At 43.3% G+C, this 27862-nt stretch overlaps 1 protein-coding gene across 1 annotated transcript in view; it reads right to left on the bottom strand.

The window, feature by feature from the left end:
* met (MET proto-oncogene, receptor tyrosine kinase) overlaps nucleotides 1–27862 on the bottom strand; it is a 62173-nt gene that overhangs the window by 17090 nt on the left and 17221 nt on the right. Inside the window, exons 3-11 of the mRNA XM_041038212.1 lie at nucleotides 21265–21468; nucleotides 14706–14834; nucleotides 13989–14162; nucleotides 12308–12465; nucleotides 11518–11632; nucleotides 11241–11377; nucleotides 10488–10652; nucleotides 10061–10160; nucleotides 1477–1686 (exon numbers count right to left, since the gene is read on the bottom strand). Of these exons, the coding sequence (XP_040894146.1) occupies nucleotides 1477–1686; nucleotides 10061–10160; nucleotides 10488–10652; nucleotides 11241–11377; nucleotides 11518–11632; nucleotides 12308–12465; nucleotides 13989–14162; nucleotides 14706–14834; nucleotides 21265–21468 (1392 nt within the window). The remainder of the gene's footprint in view (nucleotides 1–1476; nucleotides 1687–10060; nucleotides 10161–10487; nucleotides 10653–11240; nucleotides 11378–11517; nucleotides 11633–12307; nucleotides 12466–13988; nucleotides 14163–14705; nucleotides 14835–21264; nucleotides 21469–27862) is intronic.

Raw genomic sequence — 27862 nt, 5'->3', positions numbered from 1 at the left:
TCACAGTGTTATCAGTTACTCCAATAAACTGTTACGATGACAAGTGGAAGTGAGATGCTTCTCACTCTCCCGTGACTCGATCAGCGGGCATAAAAGCCTGGCCATGAGCCAGAGCCAACTGCTTGGTTCCTTCATGTGCCACAATACTGCTGCGGGTCTGTCAGTCAGAGCTAAATATTCCTTTATTTGCCTGTTATTGGCAGCCATTTTGGGGCTGCAGTTATCAGATGGCGCTAAATGAGCCAAGCATTTGCCCTTTACTGCAGGCCACTGCAGGGCAGGGTTATCAGATGGCGTTAAATGTGGACTGTTTCGGTATGATGCCTGGTACCACCCCCCTCCCCTGGGTAAAAACTGGGGGTTTGTCTGGGTGGAGGGGAGGGATGAAGGGGGGATAGAGGTTGGGTTGATGGTGGATTTAGCATCAGGGCCAAGGTCATGTCTGGGAAAAGAGAGAAAGGAAAAAAAAAAAAAAAAACAGCCAGGATCCCCTGCGAGAGGAGGTTCAGCGCAGCTGCCACAAACCGTCGAGCTGCAGTCAACAAAAAAATGAAAGAAAGAAAAGAGGAGAAATATGCATTTCATTGTGTTCTCAAAACAGGCTCAGGGGACTGCGATCGCATGTTTGAAAAGCAGCATTAATATGTCAAGAGCTTTGACCTCGGCAGTTAGAACAATGCACGTCAACAGAGAGAATACATAGAGAGGTATAGGAGTGGAGGAGGGATGGGGAGGTCGGGGTGGGGGTGGAAACGATGGGAAACAGACTCCACTTCCTGTTTTTCTTTCAGTATTGTTTCCTTCCCAACTTGACCTGGACCGCGGGTGGCTGTACGTGTGAATGTGCGGACTGGGAGGAAAAGTGCAGCGATCAGCAGAGTGAACATCAACCTGGTTCCAAACTGTGAATTCATCTCACTCAGGAAAGTTCTGCAACCAAGAGCGATGCTGTTTACAGAGGGACTCTCCTTATTTTATTATCTAAACACCACAAGCACAACTCTGCTGACCTGCAGCCGTACTGTATATCTGTCAGGCTTAGCAGACTGATGCAGGGGTGTCACTATTTCTTGGGCTTTGGTTTCAGATTTTACAGGGTTTACCTCTTATCTTGCTCATGCTGTGCTGTGAAGCACTTGCTCAGTTTTTGGAATTTGCTACAGCACATAAATAGAGCTTTTCTTACTTTTCTTAACAACCTCAAACAGGATGATTAGACTTTCTGCAGGTGTTTTGCGTTTCTGCACCTGTTTCTGCAGGTGTGTGCCCTGCTGCAAGTCTATTTAGGAAGGCTCTGAATCTTTACAAAAAGCACAGTTCTGTAGCTGACCCACACATCTGACCTCTGACCTTTGCTGTTTCTGTACCGGACATCTGCAGCATCAAACACCTGCCATGACACCTATGAGAACTGAGCCCTTTCATCATTTTTAAAGAGCAGAAGGCTGAGGATGTTTACTGTAAAAGCTCGCTCACCTTGAGCTCTACAATGCTCTTGTTATCCTTGGAGGTGAGCTTGGGGTCCTGGAAAAGGGGGTCTTCCACGTAGATCAGGTCCCACTGATCTGTGGAGTAGCCATCCAGGACAAACGCCACCTTGGTGACCACTGGCGGCTGCAGGGCCAGTTTAGCCAGAGACGGAGTGGTGCACTGGATGGACGTCCTGTTTTCACCGTACACACAGCTCTGGGAAAAGAGAAGAGAAAAGAAAAAAATAAACATGTAGGTTAGAAAAACAGTACACCGAGGCTTTTCACCTGGAATCCCACACATGTATTTCTCAGCCCAGCTTTAAAGAAGTGAGAACTGCAGAGAGGGAACAAAGATTGTTTTGAGTTTGATTGTTGCTCTACTTTCACACTTTTGTTCAGAAACACTTCTCTCCTCAAAGTACATCGTCATTGTTGCACTAGAGAAAACCATTTACTGACTCCATTCATTTAACCATCACCGCTACAGGCCGAATATCAGCCTTTACTCTCACCTAAAGCTGATCCTGATACATTAAGCTATTCCTACACTTTTTATACTTTTTTTATTAAGTGTATCATACAAGCAAACACACACATACAGGCACAGAGACATAAAACACCTCCACCTCTCAGTCAGTTGCTCAGAAGAACAGCAATAATCCTCAGACTGTTTTGTCTTTCATACTCCACACATTATATGAGAACCCCACCACCCGGTTTCAGCTACTGCTGTGTTTACATGTGTGGCCTGAGGGCACAACAGAGCTTTACCCCGTGTTGGATTCAGCCCAGGTGGGCCTCCCAGCTCTTGTGCTCATTAAGACCCCCGAGTGAGAGACAGAAAGCTCGGAAAATAGAAAACACAGTCAGACCCTTTTTTATTGAGGTAGGGCAGAATTTCACCTCGTTTCCAGCGAACATGAGGATGAATATGCTGAGGCTGACATCTTTTTTCTTGACATGGCAAAGGCATAAACCTTATGTGAGTGCATTAAAGAGGAAAATCTATGTGAGAGCTGGGCCTCGCGTTTGTTTGTTGTGTTGTAACAGTTATTAGTGTAACAGCCATGTGCATTTATTAGGGGAATTACACTGCGCACTGTTTAGGAGGCACAGAGCCAGAAACTCACATAAGGGAAATGCACTGTGAAGTTGTGCAGAAGAAAGTATGGTAGATGTCACATTAGCATGAGCCAAGTCCAGAGTGATGTGCTGAGCACGTAGATATCAGCTGGTCACCAGCAAGTAGCTCAGTGGTTGTATTTAAATGTTTAGTCACAAACATCTTCTTTATAGTTTATAGACTTCGGGGCAACTGTCTCCTCAGTAAAATCTTTGAAAACATTGTGGTTGTTTTCTCTGACTGAAGTACTGCTCATACACTGGGCCTAAACCGGAGGGGGGGGGGGGGGGGGGGGGGGGGGGGGGTATGTGGACAGCTGGGCAGACACAGTTGTGCTAAATCAAGATTAAAGATTTAAGTTCACAACAATTACTGTTTGAAATCTGCCAAAATGTAAAATGTGACTCATCTTGTCTTGTTCGGCCCTACAGCAGCAACGTGTTGTAAAACTCACACTCTTGCACAATGTAGTAAACAGTAAAGTCACTGAGCAATCAACAGTGTTACAAACAGAGTGGGAGGAAATTTGTTGAGTTAGTTGTCTTGTAAGGGAAAAGCATCCAAATGGGTTCCTGATCTGGGGCAACGTTCCCAGAAACAACAAAATCAATAGACACTGACGAAGCAGGGATGTGGAAAAGGTTGCAGCTGACGCGACTTCGCAAGCAGCAGTAATAGGAGCAGTTAAGATGCCAATTGTGATTCTAAAATGATCTATTATCCTTTTATCTGTCTGTCAACATGCTTTTAGATCACTTCAAACACACACCCCTCCCATTTTCAATTTCTGTCCAAACTCCAGAATTAAGGCTCAGTGTTTCTGTGGTTAAGTAATTACGGAGATGGTGGTTTATTCATTATGCAAAGCAAATATCGTAAATAAGCGAGACACCGTGTTCCTCCACACAGGTGTACTCAGAACAAACCAGACTCGTTTGGCTGCGAGCTGAGAGATCAACGTTGGTATCTGAGCTTTGGTAACAGCCGTGATAGCCTGTGTTTATCTTTTAGGCCACAAAGGTAGATGTGTCCTTGAGTCGATATCCCATGAGGACAGGAGGTTAAAAAAAAAAAAAAAAAGTGCTCAGATCACTGTGTAACCTCGTGACCTCTGAACACAACGAATGCCACCTTCAAACTGTTGTTTAGTGAGAGGGCACTTAAACTTGTTGGTGCTGCTGTAACTTGCAGCGTCACAGCTGTTCCACAATACGAATGCAGGTTTCATACTGAATGTTAAACTTTCTTTTTCCTCCATTAAAGACAAACAAGGTCTAAAACCTCAGTTACTAGCCTGGTTTGAAACTTGGCTTGAACACTTTTTTTTCCCTCTCTCTGTTCCTGTTATTAACTCACAAACATGTTTCACAAACATGTTATGATGCTAAAAAAACTGAAGCTGAATAAGACTGAGGACCTATTTTCTGCTCAAGTTGGAACAATCTGGGTGATTTTCTCATGAGATATTTCTGTATTTATGTTCTCTTGCTTGTTTTAAAGTGGGTTGTAATGAGTTCTGGAGTGTTTCACTTTCAGCACCTACAAACGTTTTATCCCTAAATTTAACTTTGATTGTTGTTAATTCAGCACTTTAACGTTATAACCAAATAATATTGAAAGATCTCAGACGGGTTTAAACCCGTCTCATTCCCCAGTGTAAGCTGGAACAGGCTCCGGCTCCCTGTGACCCTACACAGGATAAGCAGTTATAGGTGATAGACGGATGGATACTGCAATACGATTTCTTTCACTAGGGGTTGTGTCCTAATTGCATTTAACTTGTGTTTTGTCTTGTGAAACAAAGCTAAATGCAGGGCAGCCTACTGGGACGTCGATTTGAGAACAAAGAAGAAATGTGGACCCTGAGGTGGGTACCACTGCACTGCTGAAAGTTTAACTCAAAAAAAAAAAAAAAAAAGCTCCACAACATGGTTGAAATTCAACTTCCAACACTTTGACTGATATCTGACTCCCTGGAGTGCAGTAGCAGCAGCTCTGTTGAAGTGTTGTTGAAACTTCCTCAAACACTTCCCAATCTGACTCCCCGGTGAGCTGTAGCGGCCCAGATGGACACGCACACGAACACACACTCTAAGTTACATGCATCTGCACAACACAAGCATAAAGACATAAACACATTTCAGACACACACACATGCATGCATGTAAAATGTGTGTGTGACTGTGTGTGAGGGTAGCACTGGGTCGCCTAACAAAAGCAATCCAATTAACCTCCCTCCTCTATACACCAATAAGGAACAAGTAGAAAGGGGCTGCAGGGTAAACCCCCCACCACCCCCCCATCCCGTCCCGTCTCCCAGGGGTTCGGCAAAAGGAAAAATATCCTGTGAATTAGTGGAAACCTCAGTCAGTTTCATTGTTCAGCTGATGTCTCCTCTTATTTAGGGGCGAGGAGGTGAAGGGCTGTAGGTTGGGAGCAGCTGTAAATACAATCGCTCAGAGAGCTGGTCAGCGAGCGGGCAGAGAGGTTTACTGCAGGGTGATGAGAGAACCAGCGATCCCGAAAACCTCCGCTGTCCCTGAAGGATCATTAGTGTAACAGCCTGCGAAAAAGTCAAGTCATAACGGAGCTCCCACGAACAAAAATGCCTGTCAAATCTAGAGAGATTTATTTCAGTAGAGTTTTCTGCTGTTTCCTTCTGTCCTGTGCTCTGTTGTGTGATCATTTACTTTGGATTTAAGATCGCAGGTTCATCTGAGTGCTTTGCTCTTCATCTTAATGTTTCTTGGTGTAAATTTCAAGGTCAACAGGTCAATAAGCAACAATCAGAACAGAGGTTTGTTCACATGACTAAACGGACCTGCTGCCGTTAGAGCAAAACTTCCTGATAAATTTAAACACATTCACAACAACAGTGCACAACCACACTGAGCAGCTCTAATGGAAGCAGTTGGGGCACCTTGACTGTTGATGGAAAATGTTACTCATTCACTTTCATTCACTTCCTAACCCCCAGCTGTGTGTGTGTGTGTGGAGGGGGGGCATGGGAAAGGAAAGAGGCTCCATGAGGCATTCAGGTGTCAGCTGGAAGGATTTAGCTCGCTGAGCTGAGATAGGAAGAAGAGTCTGACACTAAACAAGCCAATTTGTGAATGCAGGCGACAGGTGTCTGGCTACAGTGAAGACTTTAGTTAAACCAAACTAAAAGTGATGGTGCAGCTCGACAAAGCAACACTGGTATGAAGAACTGCACTCCCTGAGCTTTGAGAGCGATCTGTGAAAATTCACAGATCACTTTTTTTTTTGGTTGTTTTTTTGTATATGTGCTGCCCCCTTCAGCTTTGTGACCATGCCAACTTTTCACGAAGGATCGTAAAAATAAATCTCTTTCATGTTTGTGGGAAAGCTGAGATTGGCTGAGACCAGGCTTTACTGGAGATCTGAGAGGCAGATATCAAGTCAACATTGAGTGTTTTTTTTGTTTTTTTTTCATGCTCTGGCTCCAGCTGAGACCCCTGAACCTCTGCTGCTGGCTTTTAGCAGGTCTTGGTTTCTTCCTCTCTCAATCCACTTTGGTGTCAAGATCTCAGTGATTCTTGTCCGACTGGGGAATGGATTTCGCAGATAACTGAACTGAACATCCTTCGGCCTCTGTGGCTTCTTGTCAGAGACTAAACCGACTGCGAGACCATGGTTTAGGTTTATGAATGCAGCTCTGGAGGAGTGACAGACTCATATTACCCAGAGCAGCCTTCCGCTGGCGACAGCAACCTCTGGGATGTCCGTTTGTGAAAGATCCTTGCCTCTATTTTGAAGGGTTAAGACAATAAGGCACTTATATTGTCTCTTCCCAGGCTGAGTCTTAACTCATCCCGTTTACTGGAAAGAATTTAACAGGCGACAGCTGGGGCCCTACGGGGCATGATCCCATTCTAAATCATTAGCAATGATAGTCTTATTTTATACAGGCTGCCCGCTTCACGCTTTCCCTCTCTCTAGGAAGACAGAAATTTGTTTTTGCCATCCCTCCCTGGTCTGTTATTCCAGTTTACAATGAACAATAATCAGGGCAAACGTTCGCTTCACCATGCTGCTGAGCTGTTCATTCTCCACAACTTAACAGAGAGGACGTGAAAAAAAGTTCTCAAAGTAAAAAAAAAAACAAAACTCCCAGTTTGCCTGGTTTTAAAGACAGTCACAGCAGGTGTTACTGAGTTGAAAGTGAACCGAACTCTGACTACACTTGGCGTAAACGTCTAATGCTTGAAGCACCAGGTGACGCATAAAGAAAATTTTTAACACACCAACTCATCTAAGATTACAGGTGAAATTACACCCAGTAAACTAGGTTGTGACTTTCAAACACAGTTCCAGTCCATTAACTGGTGTTCTGAATCAGTAAGCAGAGTGTGTTAAACTGCAGGTCACCATAGCAACAGTGTTTCTGCTTTGTCCCGTGTTACAGGTTATATGTAATGTGCACAACCATTTATGGCCCTAAAATCTCCAGTTTGCTAGAGAAACTCACACATAGAAACTTCAGGGTATAGCAACAAGTGTCTATTGTTGTTCCTCAGAGCAGCTCAGACGTCTTGATAGCAACTGCTAAGGGAGGGGGGCAGTTGCATATACAAGTCCAGATACTTGCCAGGTGAAACAGGGATTCAAACCAGCAATGCTTGGATCATAAGTCTGATTTCAGAGCCCTCGAGCTGCGTCTGTTCACGCTGTTTTTGTGTAACGAAGCCTGAGCTCCCCAGAGACCCATCAGCCACTGACCTGAACACAGGTCAATGACCAGGGAAAGGGAAACTGAAAGACGAGACACTGCAGGGAGTGTGCGTGTGTGTGCGTGTGTGTGTATTAATGTGTGTAAGAGTGAGAGAGAGCCAAAGAAGGAGACAAAAAAGGGAAGACAGATTAGAGATAAAGGGATATTCTGTCACTAAGATTTGAGATGGAAGTCTTATTCCATGTGAGTGCTGTTCTGCACCACTCTGTGTGAGTGTGTGTGTGTGTTTACTGAGGGCATTATTATCTCCTGACTGAACCTGCAGCAGCGTGTGCCTGAAGATGACAGATAACATCATTACAAAGCACTGCTTGTCCTCGAACCGCCTCCCTAAGGCAAACATCACACACACACACACACACAAACATCCTTGTTTCACTGTATTCGTGGGGGGACATCATTGACATAATGCACTCCCCAGCACCTTCACTCACACCCTAAAACATGGTCCTAACCCTCAAACAGCCATTTAAAATTGTGGGGTCGGACCCCACAAGTATAGTGAAACAAGCCCACGTGCACACACATAGCTCATCGCTGTATGTCAAGAGCTGACTCACAGGAAACGTGTCGCCTTCGCTCTGAAACAGTACGTTCTCTTCAGAAGAAACTTGTATCGTCTATTGAGATTCAAGCTGTTAAAAATCAAGTGATTCCATCGAACGGAGTCAAAATCTTGTAATTGGTGGATTGATTTGAATGATTTCAGCATGTTTTTAGAGATAAAAGTTAAAGGAACTCTTCCTGTTGGCATGTTTCAGTTCAAGAGATTAAATTACTTCTTTACATGGAAAATTTGGTGCAAATCAGCCGGTAGGAAAAAGGTGCTCCATTTTTCTCTTTTTTTCTTCAAAGGATGTGGTATCATTTCAGCAGCAACTGTGATGAAATCCAAGCTGCGAGACTGTTATCCAAGTGCACTATACGAGGGGATCATAGGGTCACTAAGTTCACAGGAGTTGAGGGAAGCCATGACTCTTTTCTGGCTGCAACATGAAAACCTTGGTAGGGCTGCACAGCACTGGCCAAAGAGATATCTGGAATATTGTTTTTTTTTACTGAATATTTTGTCTGTGTTATGAATTGAGGATGGAGATTTTTCCCATGAATACTGTTGTTTCCAAAAACAGAGACGTACAGAAGCATAGCACAACTCTCCATCTATCGGGTAAACTTGGTCTATCACCAAGTCATGAAAAGCTTATTCTCTTACAAGTTATAAAAAAAAAAACCTTCCAAAGTATCACGGATATTTCAATCTAATTTCAGAAGAAACCAATTCAGGTCAACATTTTTCTGGAAACCAGTGTCAAGTTCTTGAAAAATGAAAGAATGAGAGACACCTTAGAGACATAATCACCAAAAATTCTACTTGAAAACAGAGGAAAGTTTTGACATTTTGTAGTAAAAAAAACAGCCTTACTGCACTGACACTGGCACTTGTATTATGAAAATCAAACTTAAAAACTCAATGAAAGACAAAATGACTTCATTAGAGGGAGATTTTGTTGTTTATGCTGTTTGAGTGTGATGTGAACAGACAGGTGGGAACATGTACAAGTACCTGAGAACATTACAGTTTGCAGCTTGTCCATCTGTGATCCTCCGGTTCAGGTAACACAGTACGAAAGTTAAAGGTGTTTTCATCTGTCCAGGTCCTAATGCCTCAGTCAGTCAGCAGCACTGACAAAACCTTGAAATGGGCTTTATAACTAAAACCAAACCCTGTTGCCTTTTGACCTGGATGACATTTTTTATACATTTAACGCCTTTTAAGGCTCTTATAATTGAGCGACATCAATTTCAGACATTTTAAAGACCTGCAGACAGCGTGTTGAAAGCCTGTGTGTGCCAGGGCTGGATAATTTAAAACACCTCTGGGCTGCTGCTGTAAAGGCCAGTCAGTCTAAGCGAGCGTTGATGGACCTCAGGCATGCATGTATCATTTTCCTGCAATAAGTAGAATAAAGTCTGACGGAGGTGAGGAGAGCCAGAGCATCCTAAAGGCTTCGCTCTGCTACTGTGCATGAGTCAGAGGTGACAGCTGGATCCTACAGATCAGACTGTGGATTTTCCATTTCCTTTCTTCTCATGTCTGTCTGACACTTCAGCTCTTTTCCATTGTCAAGAACTCTTTTTTTTTTTTTTCTAAATGGTTTCTGGGGGCGTTAGTATGTATAATGACAATACCATGCCTGCGACAGCGAGCAACTTGAAAGGTTTATTTTCCCATTTTGCCTGCTGTTCATCTTGTGATTTCTTCTAAGGCCTTCTGGGCCTTTTTTTAAACCAAACAGACCCAGGACATAGGGAGCTGAAGGAGTTTAACTCAGGAACTAAGGTTTCCTTTGGTACTTTCATGTTTACAATGGTTTTATTTATGAAGTCGAAGTGACGAGACACACAGAGATGTAAAAGGGAGACTGACACGTCATCTGTCTCCAAAGAAGCAATGATCTCCTTTCTATGTTAATGTAACTAGCATTGGGAGAAATTTCCGCCTTAAGTGCCAACACTGATACTGCTAAGTTTTTGCAGTGACAAGGCTTATGTTTGACCAGTCTGGCATGGTACTCACCAGAATTAACTCAGGAGCAAGGATTTTTTGAGAGGCAGATAAAATCTAGAAAATCTGGTTTTCGTGCAGTCAGAATGTGAAGAAACCAGCAGAAAATATCACACTTTGGGATATAAAACCTTTCTTTTACGCACCACATGGAAGACCTCATTATCCTGACCGGTGGTGAGGACCATCTGGGGTTGGAGGCCGGACTGGAGGAAGAAGCCGTGAGCCGACACCGTGCAGCCTCCGCTACAGTGAGGGGGATGAAAGCGGATATTAGCATTGTATATTAGCATGAGACAGAGACACAGTAGATTCCCACTGGGAGGGACCTGCTGTTAGCGTTAGCAGTTTAGCCACTCATCACCTCCCACTCGCTTCCTCCTGCTGTAAAACTAAAGCATTAATCTGTCTCGGCTCATCCACAGATATTTTAACTCAAACTCGCCCTTGCTTGCTTGCTCTCTCTTGTACCTCCTTGTAGTTGAAGAAAAACCCAAGAGCTCAGCTTTGGAGGAAATATGTTGAGTTGACACTGACAAAGAGTGATAACCAAACCATTCCTGCAGATCTAACCTGACAAAGGAGCGCGACGGCTGGATGCTGTTGATGATGGGGTCTTGGTTGTAGGTGAACAGCACGGGGGCGTGGAGCTCCACTGAATCCACCGTCAGCTTCACGGGTTGCTCGGAGGGAACGGCATGAGGCGGCGTTTTGCAGGTCAGCATGGTAGACGACAAGCTGATGGCGGAGGTAAGAATGAGGGGGTGAGTAAACACACAGGATATATTGTTATGTTAGTGTGTACAGTGGTAGCCATTGTCCAAGCCCCTATTCATGCATTTCTCTTGCATTAGTCCTGCAGACAATTCCTGGTAAGTCCTGGTAAGCTTGAGCGGGAAAAGAGACAGAATCAGGAAAGACAGACAGAAGACAGAAGACAGAGAAAAATTTGAGGAAAGGAACAAATGAAAGAAAAACCTTTGACCTTGTAATTAGTGTTCTGGTACATCGGCAAAATTTCCTCAGTACGTCAAAGCAAATTTGTGAGTATGTGGACTAAAAACAAAAACAACTCCTCTACATGGCATGTACAGCACAATCTCACTGATTCCTAACAAAGGGAAAGGGAAAGAAAAAAATAGGCAGAGAAAATATGTCAGCCACTTGACATGCAAACTTTATTTTGAAAAGCTTTTCTTCTTCTGCAAAGGCAAAGAAAAAAGATAAAAAAAGAAAAGAAAGGATTACAAGAAGAGGCGAGAAGAGAGCAGGAGAGGCAGAAAAACAAAGATGAAGAAAGATAAATGAAGACTGGTGTGAACTGACCTCTGGATTTTACAGGCTGCTTTCCCAACAGTCACCTCTTGCTTGTTTCCAGTATCCAGGAAGGCTCCACTGATGGTCAGCATGGTGTTTCCAGACTTCGGCCCAAACGTTGGGAAGATTTCGTGGATCACCGGTTCCTGGACGCAGAGGCCATCAGACACTTTGACTTGCTCAGTCTAATGTTTAGATGCTGGTGTTTTTTGTTTAGATTGTTTATTAGTTAGAGTGTCCGAGAAAATATGATGCAACCAAAACGAAGGAAAAGCACACGTCTTACCACAAAGGTGAAGGCCTCCATCTTGGCTGCCTTGTTGCCACTGGTGACCTTCACTGTGCGTCCTGATGGGGTGAAGTTCCCACTGAACACTGGGGAACACTGGATCTCAGTCCACCTAAACAACAACCCCCCCAAAAAACAACATACAGACCAGGCATTATACCCTGCCAAAGCCACCCAGCATTTATCCTAATTCAATGATCATCCACAACCCTGCAGGAATGCACAAAGAGGCGATCTTCATGTGGGACTGGGTGGGCAGTGTTTTTATTTTTTTTTCCTAATTTGTAATAAGGTTGTTGCTGGCAAAAGGGGCTTTTGAATGGGATATGGCCTCAGTGGATTTGGGAGAGTGGAAAGTCTGGATGCAGCGATTTTTCCCAGCAATTTTTCAGTTAGGGGAGTCATGTGTTGAATGTGGCATGCTGCTGGAGAAAAAGGGGGGCTGGGGGGCGGGGGCTTCTTAACATTCTTCCTTCAACACAATAAGCCCTATCAAATCTGCTCTGGCCCTATAGGACACCAGTGTACAGGTCCCTTTATCTCACAAACACCCACCACTTAATGCAAGCTCTGTCTCTTTCTGCCTCTCAGAGGTGGCCTTTCAGACACTGTGCAGGAACAGTGCCGTTTTCCGAAATGCACTCACAAAATATGCAAGGGAGACACGCACAATACACACACAAACACACACATCTCTCCACAAAAACACACACACACACACAAGTAGTCTCTTTTGCAAGATGTGGAGGCTGCACAGTCCCTGAACCATACAAACATACACACACACCTGTTTACGTTGTCTTGTCTGGGCAGTTTGCAGGGAGCTCCCGCCACCTCCACAGTCACCAGTGAGCCCTTGAAGCTCTCCGTCTTGTTGAAGCCAAAGTTGTGCCCACAAATTGTCACCGTTGTAGAGCCTCGTATCGGTCCAGAGCTTGGAAAAACCTAATGAATGCACATGGTACGTTTACATTTTATGAATCTACTCATCAGTTTGAAATCACCATAATAAAATCTGCAATCACCTGTTTCTAACCCTTTTGGACATGAACTTTCAGCACAACTGCATGATTCCTGCTATCAAATACAACCATGATCATCTCAGTGTTTTATTAGAGCTAATGTCTCTTCAAATAACCTTTGCCATAAATTCTTCGCCTCTTGTTTCAAAGAGGATGTTGCTGCTCAACCTCCTTCTCCCTGGTGTTGTTCCAGGTGTATTTGTTTTCTTGTCTTTACTGACAGGACTGACATTTCAGAGGTGATTTTTTCCCTCAGCCTTTCACTTCTTTCAACGTCTGCCACTGCAAGGATCAATGAACCAGTATGACCTGAATTTACAGAGCTCTCTGCCTGTTAATGTCACCAACACACAATATGATAACTGATTAAATATCATACAGATATTACCAGTTCTCTCAGTAATGGTCTCATTTGTTTATGGAAATGAATTCTTCTCAGTGTGGTAATTCTCTGTTGAATTTAACAAAACACTGTACGCAGCACATTTAAATGTGATCGGCCGTTGATCAGACGGTGTTGAATTTCATTCCCCAAAGACATTTCTTAAAAAAACAATGTTCTGAAAAGACTTAGAAAGTAAAGCAATGTCGTGCTGTTGTTCCAAACGTCACTGTATCTATTTCTAAATGAACATGTTTGCCATATTTAGGCAACGGAATTATGTGCTTTCAAATTCCAAAATCAACAACGCTGCAGATAAGTGACGTCTATGAGAGAAAGGACATGAGCACTCTGACGCTACATGTCAGAAAATACACTTGCTGTGTTGCAAGTGAAGTCAGTGAGTGACAGCTCTTTTAAAATGTTAAAGCAGTCCCAGAGGAAGAGGTGTTTTGCAGGTTTTTCTCTCATTAACCCATTTAGTTGCATTCAAAGCAGCAAAGGCAGCACATTGTCAGGTTTTCTTAAGTGGAGACAGTGTACCAGCATGGGGTGCTGCATTAAACATCAGAAGGAATGAACACCACCCACACTGAGCTCAGTAAATTCTCACAATGTAGTGTTAAAAAGGACAGTCCTGCTGTAAAAGCCCTGCTTTCAGAGGAAGGACCGCAACCTTCAGAAATGCCCCACACTGTAAGAGAGACAAACACAGCACAAACACACAGAACACTGGTTCAACGGACAGACTGTATGGGCTGTTCTTTAAAGGAGAGGAGTGAGAGAAAGTCTAAGCCTGTCATAATGTGATCACGTGAAAGGTGTCGCAGCAAAAAGAGTCAGCAGGAGGCTGCAAACGTCACTCAGGTTTACTTTTAGGCTGAGGTTATTTGCACAGTGTTGAAACAGCAGCGAACTGAACAATGAAGAATTGATAAGTTTAAACACACAAGCAGAAAATGAGGTTTAGAAACCCTCACATTATCATGTGACAGTGGTGAATGAATTAAAATCGTGACCTTCCTGCCCTGATGGTCGCCATGGTGACCAGTCATCTCGATTACCTTAGTAATGACAGGTGCACAGTATTGCTGTGTCCAGATGGAGGAGGGACACTGGTCGGCTCTGGTGCAGCGTCCATCGCACCAGCCACAATCAGTCACCCTAGATGACAGCAGACAGGAAGTACAGGTGGTCAGCTGACCACAGCCTGGGCCAATCAGAGGAATCTTTGTGATCTAGAAAGAAACAAGGCAAAAAGTTCAGAGCGACCCTTAACATATAAGAAAGTTGTTTGTGTTTACAGCGTTTACGACGACTGACAAAAACCTTAAATGAGTCAACGACAAACTCTTCAGCGTGACAACCAGAAACAGACCACAGAACATTAGGCTCTTTATACACTTCAAACAGTGAGAGGATGATAAAATGCTGCTACTCAAACTTGAAATTCTACAGGAAATTATCATCCTCTGTGTATTTCCCCTCAGACAGAAATGGATGATGAGAGGAAACCAAAACATTTGGATGCAGAGCCCTGACGGTAAGCCTTCAGGAACAATATTCTCTTTTATCATTTGGCTCTGCTCCACATTGTATCTGCTTTCAGTCAAAGTATTTTTGCAAGAATTATGTTCTTGTTTTGGAGCAAAGTATTTAGTGACAAACACAGGACCGAGTCTAAACTGAATGTTCACAATAGCAATCTGGTTTTAAACAACCGAGGAAAGAACCAAACAGAACCACGGGTGTGTCCTTCGTCTCTGTGTTTCCAAGCCCACCTTGTTTCCTGTGGCCATCAGCAGGGCTCCTTTTGAGTGGTCGGAGTCCAGCAGGGCCACACTGGAGGACACGGGTCTTGAGTCCAGGCGGATGTCGGCATGAGGAGATGCAAATCGGGAGAACAGCACCTGAAGGAGGGAGGACATGTCATTGCCATCATTTTAAAACAGCATTTATTAATGAAACGACAACAAAAGTGTCATAACTCTGGTACAGCTGAGACGGAGACTGTGAGGAAGAATAAAATCCCTTTGTCATTAAAGGACAAGAAGATCGAGCAAACACAACCAAACACCATTCTCCATTCTCTGCTGACAAGAATACTGCTTTCTGAGACACATGACTTGCCAATGAACAAAATTATTGGTGGTCTGTGCCAAAATCAGTGTGGTTAAAAATGTAAAAAATGAATTATTCACTCAATCTTATTGCATTTATTCAGTCTTCAGAACATCTCCAGAGAAGACTCCACATACAGTGGCATAAATCATAGTAACCTGTATTCACATATACATGAGTAATCTGTTCTGAATAAGAAGCAGATGCCACTGAGGAAAAGGACCTTAAACCTATTTGATCTTTGCTGTAAGACCTATCACACTCAGTCCTGTGAATTTCTCAACATATAAGATACACTGCACAGTAAAATATTTGTGTTTCCACCGGCTTGTACTTCTTGTGGATGCAGACAACCTTTGCCAAATGGCATAAAATGAAAAATGAGGCACACACAATGGCTCCATCTGTTGTTAAAGATACCGTATAATTAAATCAAATCAAAGACATGTAAAGTACAACGTGTGTGTTAGATATTTGGTCTTTGCCCCCCCCCCCCACCATTTTTTTAAAGCTTCCAGTACATGGGTCAGATGAGGACACCTGGTTAGGAGGTAGGTTTTGTTATCACCACTGTTTTTCACTGTTGCTATGTTTATGTGGAACGCTTCGCATTGTTGTGGACTGATACAAAGCCATGAATTAAATAAGAGGGAAACACAAACCAAGCCCAGAGGATGAAAAACTTGAAGACATCAACAAGTTCTTTGGCGCAGCACCAGCAAACCTTGACTGGGAGCTGGGCGAAGGAATATGATCCAGATTGTGTCATCTTTCCCTGGGTACTGCCTTCACTGGAGTTTGGCCCACTTTAATGGATCCATTGTGTAAAGCAGATTTGTACTGAGGTGAGTTCATTACAGTGTGGCGTCTTGTCCACTGTCAAGGTCAAGAAAAGGCCTTTCTAGACGTTTTGAACCGTCATAAGCAAGAAGAGTACCGGTGTAACTAATACCACTAATGATGTGTCCATTCTTATTAGGTGTGCCAGTGAGCCTGGATAAATAATATAATATCAGTGCTCTTGCCCTAGTTCACCAAATTGCAAACCATTATTAATGTTATTAGTTGAGCCTGTCCTTGACAGGTCAAAATGTCCGCCCTGCCAAAAGTCTGGAGTTGGTTTAGAAGAAACCTTGATTATGTGTCACTGAACAGGAAGTTTTAGTCAGATTTTCAAGCAGCTTGGAAAATTAAACTTGAATACATTTAAACTTGGAACACATTTTCGATTTTTTTAAACTAACTTTCCATCATTCAGTTACAAAATAACAAGTGCTTTAAAAAGTAAAGAACATGGGTGCTGCGGCGTTGTAGAGTTTGTTGTTAGATGGCAGAAAGAAGATACGACTGGCCACAGACCGGAAGAACATCCACAGCAGCCTCATGCACACACTGAAGGACCTGGGCCTCCTCAGAGAGAACAGCCTGCTCTGACCAATCCTGTAAAGGGCTTCAGAGTTGTATGACCAGTCCAGTTTGTTGCAGAGTTGCATCCCTAGAAACTTGTAATGTCCACCGTTTCCACTCCCTTCCCCCTTTTAGTGACTTCAGCAGGTTAGAGGTGTAGAGAGTGAACAAAAACAGTGACAGTACACTTCTTTGGGGTGCTCCACTGATGATCATCACCATGTCTGACAGCAAGCTGGCTCTAGGTCTATCAAAGGCGTCTTCAAACAACAACTGACTTTTTGATGTACTGGTGACCAGTTTGCCAGCTGACAAGATGCAACATGTAAATAAGTGCTGTAGTTGTTGGTAGGCATTTATTTTGCCTTTTGGTGGAGGTTAGCTGTGGCCCCCCGCTCGGCAACTAAACGCTTCACGGAGCTACCTCTGTTTTTAACATACATGTATAAATTTAATGTTGTTTTTCCTCTGCCTCTCAATAAGACAGATAATAAGGAGCTTTTCAACTATGTGAATTCCTTTAATCACAATTACAAACTCTCTTAATGGTTCATAGTAGATTGTTTGCAATTAGTCTGGTCAGCTCAAGCCTTTAGTCCCAAAATCTTCATGTCCTGAATAACTGCATTTCATTTGAAATACGCCACTGTCTCCAACCTAATGAAGAGTAAATGTGCTTTAGTACAATTTCTCACAATGTGAAGTTAAGAGCTAACTTTCCATCTTTAGCTGTGAGCTTCTAACTGTGGAGCGGGCTGAGGGAGACATGACAGACTGGTTCTGGGCACAGAACAAAAGGAAGCAGCCGTCGGCAAAAACATAGTGTACTTTGACATGTGTTGCGTTGTGTTTCACACACAACGCAACACGGTGTACTCTGATATGTTGCGTTGTATTTCACGCACAACACAAACACCTTCTGCAGCACACACTCATTAAACGCACACACACACACACTGACAAACATTCTGTTCGTACAGAATTTCCCGCTTGTTCTCTCTCTCTCTCACACACACACACACACACACACACACACACACACACACACACACACACACAGACACCTGGAACGGCATTTATCATTTGCGGTTACGCTGCAATTACAGGCCTGGGAGCAAACAGAACAGAACAGGGTCTCTAATGGGGTGTGTGGTTGCTCCAGTTACACGAAGCCCTTTAGATTATACTGTTCCCCCTGTCATACACACACACACATCCACACACACACGGACTCACACACAAACAGATACAGTCCACTGACACTCACAAGCTTTCTGCCGTGTCAAAATGGAGTTGAAGTACCATGCATCCCCCAAAACAACAAAAAAAAGCACTGCATTATAGTGTTGTAAGCAAAGCAACACACACATACAGTATAACGCACACCTGGCAGTCCGCTACACACTAACGAGGCACTGCAGGGATGGGAGTTATGGTATGCATGTGATTTATTGTACTTGACAAAACACTATACAATGCATTTTTTTCCCGTCCGCTTATTGTAAGCTGGCGTGCGTCAGAGCGTGCAGTAAATACCTAAAACCCTCTGCATTGTAACTTTTAAATGTGATTTTGTTGGTTGGCCGATGCGCCGCTCGCCCTCGCCTCACCCTCAGAAATGCCTTGTTTTCCAGCGTCATGCCTCCCACTGTTTGAGCCTCATGATCAACGTTAGCTTTGTAACAGCGAGTATAATTGGTGGCTTTCCTCTGGGGACGAGGCCATACAACAGGCATCTCTCTGGAGGTAATAGCGGTGTAAATTACAGCTTATTGTATTAAGCAGGCGGGGGGGAAGTTTGGCCTATAAACACGGCCACTGTGTTATTCCCACAGTGGCCCAACTGAAGCCGAGGGAAACACTTCCTGAGCCAGAATGGAGTCCATGGAGGGGAACAGCGCTCTTTTTCTTTCACTGCCTCTATTCCATGTTCCCTCTTGCCTTGTCCACTGGGAGCGACCAGGAAACTGGAATACATGAAAAGTTGACAGGCTTTTTATCGCACTAACAATGAATTGACCTGCCAAAGCAAAGACGACCATCTCTCACAGATTCTTGTTGCTGCTCGGCTTTGGACTGAGAGAGCAGGTGGCCGGAGGGTCGTCAGTTCAATTGGCCGAGCAGGGAAAGTGAACAGGACATTGCAGACACACCCGGATACCTTTGATTTCCATAATCTTTAGCTGATATTTCTATCAGCTAAAGGATATTCAATCAGTGATAAGTGATAAGTAAGTACTGCATTCTGGGAAGTAAACTAGTGAAAGTCGAACCAGGAAGTCTGTGATGAATTTTCTTCAATAGGCAATTACTGTAATATTCTCACAGGTCACCTTCATTTTCTCTTCAAAAGTTTGGCTAAGATGGGGGCATATTTAAAACTTGTACTATCATTGACGATTTCACCACACAAACTATATTTACTGTCTCTTGGAGAAGACAAGAAGACTGTTCACTTTTCCCCTCCAGGTCCTTTACCATCTTTCCAATACTTGTCTTTTGAATTTCAGTCCTTTCTCTTCCTCAGTAAAATTCTTTTGCTTTCCCTTGATTTTTTTTTTATCTCTTGTAAAGCGATTTCTTCTTTTGTCTCATTCCCTCCTTCCTTGTTGGTTTTGATGTCTCCCTCTCTTTGTCATGCAATCAAGAGTAAAAATGTCCCTCTTATCCTTTTTGCCTTTATTAAGATTTACTTTCTTAACACAAGTGAAAAAACCTGCCAGTGCAGTGGAGCAGTAAAATTAATTTCTTTTCTCCAATGGAATTCAACATGTATATTTTCTAAAATCGATCCTAGGACAAGATTCAAGGACTGTTCTTAGACAATTTTAACCAAACAAAAGTCTTTTAAGAAAACAAATAAAAAAATAAAAAAAGATTTTTAGGACATAATCACTTGATGAAGTAGAGAGTTCTACAGTGCAGGACAGCTGGTCTCCTCTTTAGGCCTTCTAAAACCCTTCAGCTAAAACTATAAACTTCAGCCAACCACAAAAAACAAAAAGGAACTGAAGGGGGGGGGGGGGGGGGGGGGGGTGGGAGGTGAGAGGGGGTTGATGGTAGAGAAACACACAGCAACAGCTGCACGAGACGCTCAGCGAGTAGAAAATGCCGTGCGAGGGAACGTGTCAGCGAAGCACGCCGTTCACCATTAACGTGCCGTTCAGCTTGTAAGCCCCCTCGCACCCCACTACCACCATCTCCACCCTCCCTCCCTCCATCTCTGTGCAGCTGTCGGCCCCTTTTTCCACATCTCTCTTGTTTTTTTTTTCAAGCATGTCTTTTCATTCTTGTGTTTCAAAAACACGTGAGGTAATTCAGCTTTTACTTTACGTGTTTTATTCCATTCACCATCTTTTTTTTTTTTTTTTCCTGCAGCACCGAACCGTTGCACCAATGCAACTTCATTTGCTGCACTTTACTCTGCAGCTGCAGCCGCTGCATGCAGCCACACTGGTAGAGTGGAGGCACAAAAGGCCACATGAAAAGGGAGGGAAAGTGACTGCAGTGAGTCATAGTCTGAGATGCAGCTACGCAGGCTAGTCATACTGAGTTAATTAAGCTGAATGCCAAAAAACTATATTCTACTCTGATGATCAGCACTTGTATGACTCTTCAAAACAACTTAATGCAACTAATGGACCTAGAACAGGCCAAACCCTTATTTGAACTGCAGGTGCACTGGCACTAAAAGCTACAAACTTATTTCATGTGCCAGGAAAAAAACATATTCTCACTTAACGCTGGGTGATTTTCATGTCTAGACACTAACCCAAGCTAAATTTGGTTGAAAAGAGAATGTTTTTTTTTTTTTAGATATTCAAATTACTCACAAGCTTTGTTTCAAAAGTATTTAAATGACTATGTTTAAAAGACGGTTGTAAACAACTTGTCTGAGCTACAAGAGACTCTCTGACACTCTTAGGAAAAACTTCAAATTAAAAGCTTCAGACACTAGGTTTTTATGTAAGCGGTGCAATTAAAAAATTACTTATAATCAAGGCCAGTGCTCAAAGATGCATATTATGATGTAAAGCCCATAAGCTTTACAGGAGGGGGAAGAGAAATGGCAGATGGTCTAAGTGTAGCCCATATATATAGATTAAAGAGATGAAAGAGACTGAAGATGCCATGACAAACACCTGCATATTCATTCTAGTTGAGGTGCTCTGGATTATAGTTTAAGTTCTTAAACTATAGTTCTGGATTATAGTAAATTTATATGCATGTGGACCATTTAATTAATACCCCCTGAGAAGTGCCAACAAAAGTCTAGTCATTGTCCTTCAGTAATTCAAGTTATCCCCTGACATAAATCCCCTAAAACTGAAGAAGCAGAAGTGACAGGTCACGCATGAGACAACAAAAGCTGCTAACAAACGATCAGGAAGGTGGAATCCACTGTTGGCTTGTACATTGATAAGCAAAATGGACTGTGTTTGCTCAGATGGCAGACTGGAACGTGTGCTTTTTGGCAGCTCACTGAACAGAGGTCAAAGGAAAGCAAACTGTGCAAACAGAAAGGTCTCAGTGCTTGCTCATAATTTCCCCCCAACTCGATTCTAGCAGAGGCACCTGCAGCTGACTCTGTGTTGTGTCTCCAGCAGTGCGCTTTCACTCCTCACGTACCAACATCCTGCCACATTTACATGAACAATGACAGAGGGAAACTGCACTGGTCACTGTAGCCTCAGGGTCTCTGTTTATGCCTAACTGCTACTATTTTACATGCAAATTAAGTTCCTTCCAGTCTTTTAAAGGTGATTCATGTAAAAAAAAAAAAAAAATTACAGTATAAAGTAACTTATTTACCTGTATGTGGCGTCCATCGGCAGTGCCCAGGTACGCCACTGCACGGCCATGGACTGGCACCACGGTGATAGAGGTCACCAAGGTGTTCGTCAAATCTTTGTGCCAGTACTCCAACCTTTGGACAAACTGGGTCACCTGCAGGCGGTACTTGCCCTCTTTGCCTTCGTGGATTCCCTCGTGCGGGTCGCAGTCGTCGGATGAACTCTGCAAAAAAAACCCACACAGGCATCAGGCAGAGAAAATTAGAACAACAAAACATACGGTGAGAGAAACAAGTTAAGAGAGTGCTATTGTTTGTATATATGGGCATGATAGCAATATGACACAAGCAGCAGCCAAGAAATGTCCTGTAGGAGAAATGTACTTCAAATGAATAAACTTGCATAAGAATAAGAATCTGGGGCGAGCAGGGAGGACTGCTGATTGCCACAAAAATTAGATAACACACTGTACTTTCTGGGATTCATCAGCAAGACTGGGTCACTTTGTCCAAACTCACTGCTCCCCTAAAAAGTACTCGTTATATAATATCATGTTGAACTATCTTCTTTCATATCTGGCCCAATGGGAGAGGGTTAAGAGCCAAACCTCCTAAGCCCCCCTTAGCTCCTCTTTCATCAGACCGTGCTCGTAATGGAGGTCTCGGCGTGATAGTACCTCTAGGGCAAGTGCACGCTTTGTTGAATAGAAGTTTGTGGATGGCAGGATTTCATGGGAAACAGCGAGGAGACTTTCATGCTGGTTTTCATTCCATGAACTCATTTTTTCTCTCTCCAACTGGGCGAACCCCTCTTTTTCCTCCTTTTATCCACTCTGCCCTTTCTTTCTCTACTTCCATCTCCACTCTTGAGCATAAAACCGAAGACTGTCACTCCAGCTCGCCTCTTTGGTGTTCAAATGTCGCTGGGTTGTGCAGATTGTTGTGTCTGGAGCCTTTGGAGCATACAGTGAAAGCACAGACTGTAGCCAGAGCTGGATTCAGCGCCTTTTCTCTATCAATAACACCACCCCCCCCTCCTTTGTCCCCACTTACTGCCCAGCCCTGCCCTCTCAACACTCTGGCTCTTTTTGTGTTTAGTCATGGCCTGTCCTGGCCTCAGGTTTCATTAATTATTAATGACCCAGAGGGTGGCGGGCCTCTTGTGGCTCTTAAGGTCCTTGACCTGGCTGCTTGACCAGACCTGAGCTTTCTGTTGTTTTCTCAGCTTCAGAGGATGATGACCTCTTCAGTGGAGTCACAACAAGTGAGGTGAATGCAGGCTGAATGATTATGACAACCAGTGCACAGTTTTAGCAGGAAACACATAACCCTGAAGACGTCTTGTTTTCCCCCACAGAGACGTTCGTGATCGTAGTTATGACCTTTTGTTGTGAATAAGAGGGTAAAAAGGATCTTACTGCATCAAACAAAGTCGGTTTTAATCACTCACAGACTCATGATCTCTCTCTGCCTCTACCTAAAGAACTGCCTGGGTCAGAAGGCCATCATTTGTGGTTTGTGTGAAGCATGCTGCATCATTTGCTTAGTGTAGATCTCAAAGGCGAGCTTTGAAGATGAGGAGAACAATGGTGGAGCAATAAATCAGGGAAGTTTCTTTCTTGGTGACGTAACATAGCTGAGACAAAGAGGCCCGCACGAAGAGGAAAGCCGAGGAAGGCAGAGAAAGCTGGCTAACTGACAAGCATGCAGCAACGAACCTTGGTTAAATTAAATGTCCTCAAGGCCAGATCTGTAGTCAGAGAGACAATGGTGAAGTCAAACGCAGGGAAAATGTGGAGGAAATTGAAAGCTGGCAGAAAAGTTGGAGGGTTTTTTTTGCCAAACACACAGCTGGGAGGTGGTGAAGCCAGCTGATCTGCACTGAATTACTCAATGTCAAAGAGAGGAGAAATAGTTCAAACCGGATAAAGAATGACAGTTTGTGACTGAAACTGATTTGGAATTGGACAAAGATAAGGACACGTAGGAAGAGATGAGGGTTTGAGGCAGAAGAAACATCTCTTCTTCTTCAAACATGATGGACAGGCTGCCTCTGATGTGTGAATATGTGTATGTTTGTGTGTAAATAGCTACCGTTACCCACCAATTCAGTGTCAAATATGATCCATCATATCACCTGTTGGCACTTTCAGAAGAGCTAGAACTGAGCACATATGAAAAACATGGGAATCTGCCAAAATGCCAAACAAACTAAAGACTAGAGCAGATTGAGACATCATAACTGCAGAGATTATGCCACGCGGCTCAAAAAACAGTCCTGGGGCTGATTATTTTCAGAGCAAACAAACAGGACTTTGGGGTGTTTGTTGAAGCGGAGCAGGCCGATGGGAGGGAGAACTGAAAAGGTCTTGGGGGCATTCCTCCGCCTCTGCTGAGGTATTCGTGAGGATCAAGGCGATGAAATTGGACAGTGGAAAGGTTGTTTTGACGAGCTTCGTTTGAAGCTCGGCTGCTGTTATCCTTGGCTCTTTCTTGGCACGGAGACAGAGAGTTTTAGAGGACGTCACACTGACACTGTCATGGAGGCAAACAGGTTCCTCAAGAAAGAAAGACTGACTTCAGACCTTAAATATATATTTTTAAATACAGATGAATTATATATAATTTATGACCAGCCTTTATGGACAACCACAGAACTGACACAACCACTTATTTTTGCCCATTACCATACAGAAATGCAGGATTTTCACAATAAGCTTTCATGCTAAGCAGACAAGAAATACAACAATTTCTGGCAAAGAGCAAAGCAAACTCCATTTCTTTTACTGACCTTAAAAACCCTGTGATGGTGATTGCAGAACACTGGCAGGAGTTTCTCAAACAGAGTACGAGCTACAGGAGTTCCAAAAGGTCAAAATGCTGGGGGGTATGGTTAGGCATTGCTAATCTGAGTTGTACTTGGAAGCAAACAAGGCAGTTTTGATCTCTTCAAAAAGATCCAAGATCCCGTAGAACCTATTACACAATCATCAAAAGGCTAATACTTACAATCCTGTCACCTTTTCAATGAAATGCCGTCCAGTTCTGACAGATGTCACAGCATCTTTTCGCCTGCAGTTTTACCAACAACACCAAAATGAGCAAGCATGTCGTGCCAGTTTATTATTACTGATTTTATTATTACTGATTAAACCCATTAAATATCTTAATAATACTGATTCGAAGTTTAAGATGAACTTAGAGTAAATTTTTTCTCTTACATGAATCTTCTGGAAGATTTACGGTGTTCGCAAGTGCTCCTCATGTTCTACATCTTTCAAGCCATTTTGTGAACGTGTCTCTCAGCCCTAAAACAGGCACCGTGGGGCAGTTACTGTACACCATTTGCCCCATACTTAACCAGCAGCTTTTGTCCCCAAAACAACGGCGTGGCGATAGGATTTCGGTGTCGTGGATCTCCCAAAGCCTGCAGCACTGCTCAGGAAAGTCAAGAGGGGGTGAAAGGTGATCTGCGTGGCTTAATGTCGTTTTCATACTCTCGCTGTGGCCCCTGGGTCTTGTGTGAATAGACACTCTAATGCCTGAATTATAAACCATGGACTGGGTTACTGGCAGAAGAGGATTTGGATACAAACACTGTCATTGCTGGGCAAAAATAGAGTAAAGGCACTCTTGCTAATGTACAAAAATACACATCGTGTTGCAGAGGCTTAGCCTGAGTTAGCAGGCTTGCACACATGTACAAACCCGTGGAGTCTATCTGGTTGCCGGCCGCTCAGCTGGCTCTCTCGCTGGAATAACAGACCTTTGACCTCCGGATCGCTTGTGCAATTGTGAGCTCCAGACAGAGGAGAGGTTCGGTTGTCGTCAGGGTGTGTGGAAATGCATTTTTTAGAGAAAGTGAAATGCAAAGGAATGTGAAATGCACATGAGTCCATGCTTGTGTGTGTGTGCATGTGCTGGGGGGGGGGTTATTGTTGCAGTAATGTTACAACACACATTACAGTACTCCACCTGGGCTCAGGGTGCACGTTACTCTGCAACCTGACTCTCAGTAGCTGTAATAACCGTGAAGAGTGCGTGTGTGTGTGTCTCTAAGTACACAGGTGGCTGGCTGCACCAAGCACATGCAGTCATGTGTTAATGTGTACTTGCATGTGTGTGTGTGTTGCTGTAGGGGACTGTCAGGGTGTCAGGGACAGTTAAAGGAGTGAGACAAGCTGACAATCAGGCGAAGACAGGCCCTGGCGCTTACAGTGCAGCTGGCCTCGCCCTCGAGTGGCCCACCAGACGCCAGGCAGGACTACAACTTTGTTTACAGTGGGGCCCTGAGGTGGGCACAGCCACAGGCAGAAAATGGCCTCACACATAAACAGGTCCAACAGAAGAGTGGGGGGAATAATGTGGAGATTTTAGTCAATTTAGACATCCTGTTCCAGATAATACTGATTTATAACTATTTAATCCTTGTTTTTATAATCACAGGTTTGGGTGTGATAGATAAAGAGTGCAGACAGCACAGTGGAAATTTTCCACTGACATAGTTTTGGAAACTATTTCAGACTCCTTTGACACGTTTGATTCTAAAATTGGACATCCAGCTTTTGCAAAAACAAACAAAAAACGACAGCATTCAAAAACAAAACCTGTGCTTTTTTTTTTCAGGCTCACAGATTGAGAGACGTTTTATAATGACATTCAGTTAACTCACTGTTTCCTTTGATGCTTCGCAGTTTACAGATTATTGTATCCACAAATAATGGACACTCTGGGAGGCCGAAGAAACGCGACAGTGGATTGATTTAGTCATTTAGCGTTCATGAATGTTTTCCAAAATAGACCCTGTTCTGATAATGACAGTCATCATGCTGTCACTTTCTGAGGCTGAGGTTTCTAAAATCACTGGTTTCCGAAAGACATCCTTCATGCATCCATCACCAAATTCCACAACGGTCATCTGTCAGCATCTGAGGCTGCAAGGAGCAACTACTGAAAGGTCTTTGCTCTGTGCATGTATGGTGAGATAAACACAAGCACAGCTAAATAAAAGAAGAAGGACTCTGCAGACTGAACTTTGAAAGCTCCCAAGAAGTTACATTAAATATAAGGCCATCGCCAGGCAAGCATCCACGTTTTTTCACATACTTTGATTTTGTCCTGCACCTGTACCCAAGTATTGTTCAATGTGCACACTATCTACCTTCACTGATCCTTCACTTCCTATGGGAAGTTGAATAACCCAGTGAATTTGGATGATCAGTTGTACTAGGAACTAAAAATAAGGAATATTTCACCCTCTGCTACATTGATTTGGACTTTTTTTCATCTCCTTATAGACTTAAGAAGTACAACACTAAATTGCTGGGGTACTCTCTTAACCAAAGACATTCAAGCTGCTCATCCTTAACCATCAGTTGACCTTTCTACACAGAGAAAATGATGGTGTCTTTAATGAGATATTACATCCTTTTCCTGTGAAGGAATGTGGTCTTTACATTATTCATACTCACAACATGTAATTTGCATTTCAGAGTTCATGCTAATTCCATGAAAATCTTTGGGCCTGTGTTGGGAAAGTCTTTCCCAGGGAAGAAGTGGGAACATCCTTTAACTGCTTAATCTTATTTTGTCAGCCATGATGATGCACTTCCCATAATCCTCCACCATCCCAAATAGCTCACAGATCTTGGCGTGGCTCTTTTCCTTATCTTTCTAATGCATTCAACGCATCACTTCCTTTGCAAAGTCTCTTTCTGATCAAACCTCTGTTCCTCCCGAGCAGCACTGGCGAGAGGAGGATATTCTCTTGTTCAGCCCAGTTAATGTAAATAAGATCTGAGTGTTTCATGAAAATGGAAATAGAGAATCTTAACCCACTCTGTCTCCCCCTCTTTCCTCCAACCAGTTCTGAGTTAAATTTTGCCCTTTTCCACATCTATTCTCCTCAACCCCTTCAATTCTTCTCATGACTAAACACCTTCCTCTCTTTTTTTTCCCCTATTTCCTTGCAAACACACACAGTCCATTCTAACTGTTAAATAACCTGGTGTGTATGTGTGTTCTCCAAGCTTCTCCCACAAAGGAACAATGCAGCTCGCAGCCTCTCAGCACCAATAAATCACCTTAACTGTATGAAACCTGGCTGGTTGAATGATGATCCCGTGTCCTCTGTCTCCTCTGCCTCCAATAAGAGACTAAAATATAATCTCAGAGAAGGCGTTTAGGGATGATTTTTCATCTCTGCTTGACACAGCAACTTCTTTTTCTGCGTGTATCAACATATTTTCTCCTCTTCTTCTCAGAGATTGGGGATTTATGTGATTCAAAACAAGGGCAAGAATGATGGACTGCTGAGTTTGGTGATCAGGGGCCAAAAGACACTATTTCTGCCGTCTGAGAACCTCTTTGATTCCACTTCACATAAATGGCAACAGCACATTCTTCAGATGAGCTTTCCAGAGTTGCCCTGCAAATCCACATTTCGGTCAGACTGACACAGCAGCTAAAGTTACAGTCAGTAGATCAAAGGTAATCACACAGGTTAACTCCTTCATACATTCTAACATTTAAACATAATGAGACTATGAGAATTTTTTTTTTTTTTTTTACATGGACAGTTTTGCCACTTTCTGTGGCATTTACATAACAGATGGATGA

Source organism: Toxotes jaculatrix, chromosome 5 (assembly GCF_017976425.1).
Source record: "Toxotes jaculatrix isolate fToxJac2 chromosome 5, fToxJac2.pri, whole genome shotgun sequence".
Lineage (NCBI taxonomy): Eukaryota > Metazoa > Chordata > Actinopteri > Toxotidae > Toxotes > Toxotes jaculatrix.
This window is presented reverse-complemented; position numbering and strand designations above follow the sequence as displayed.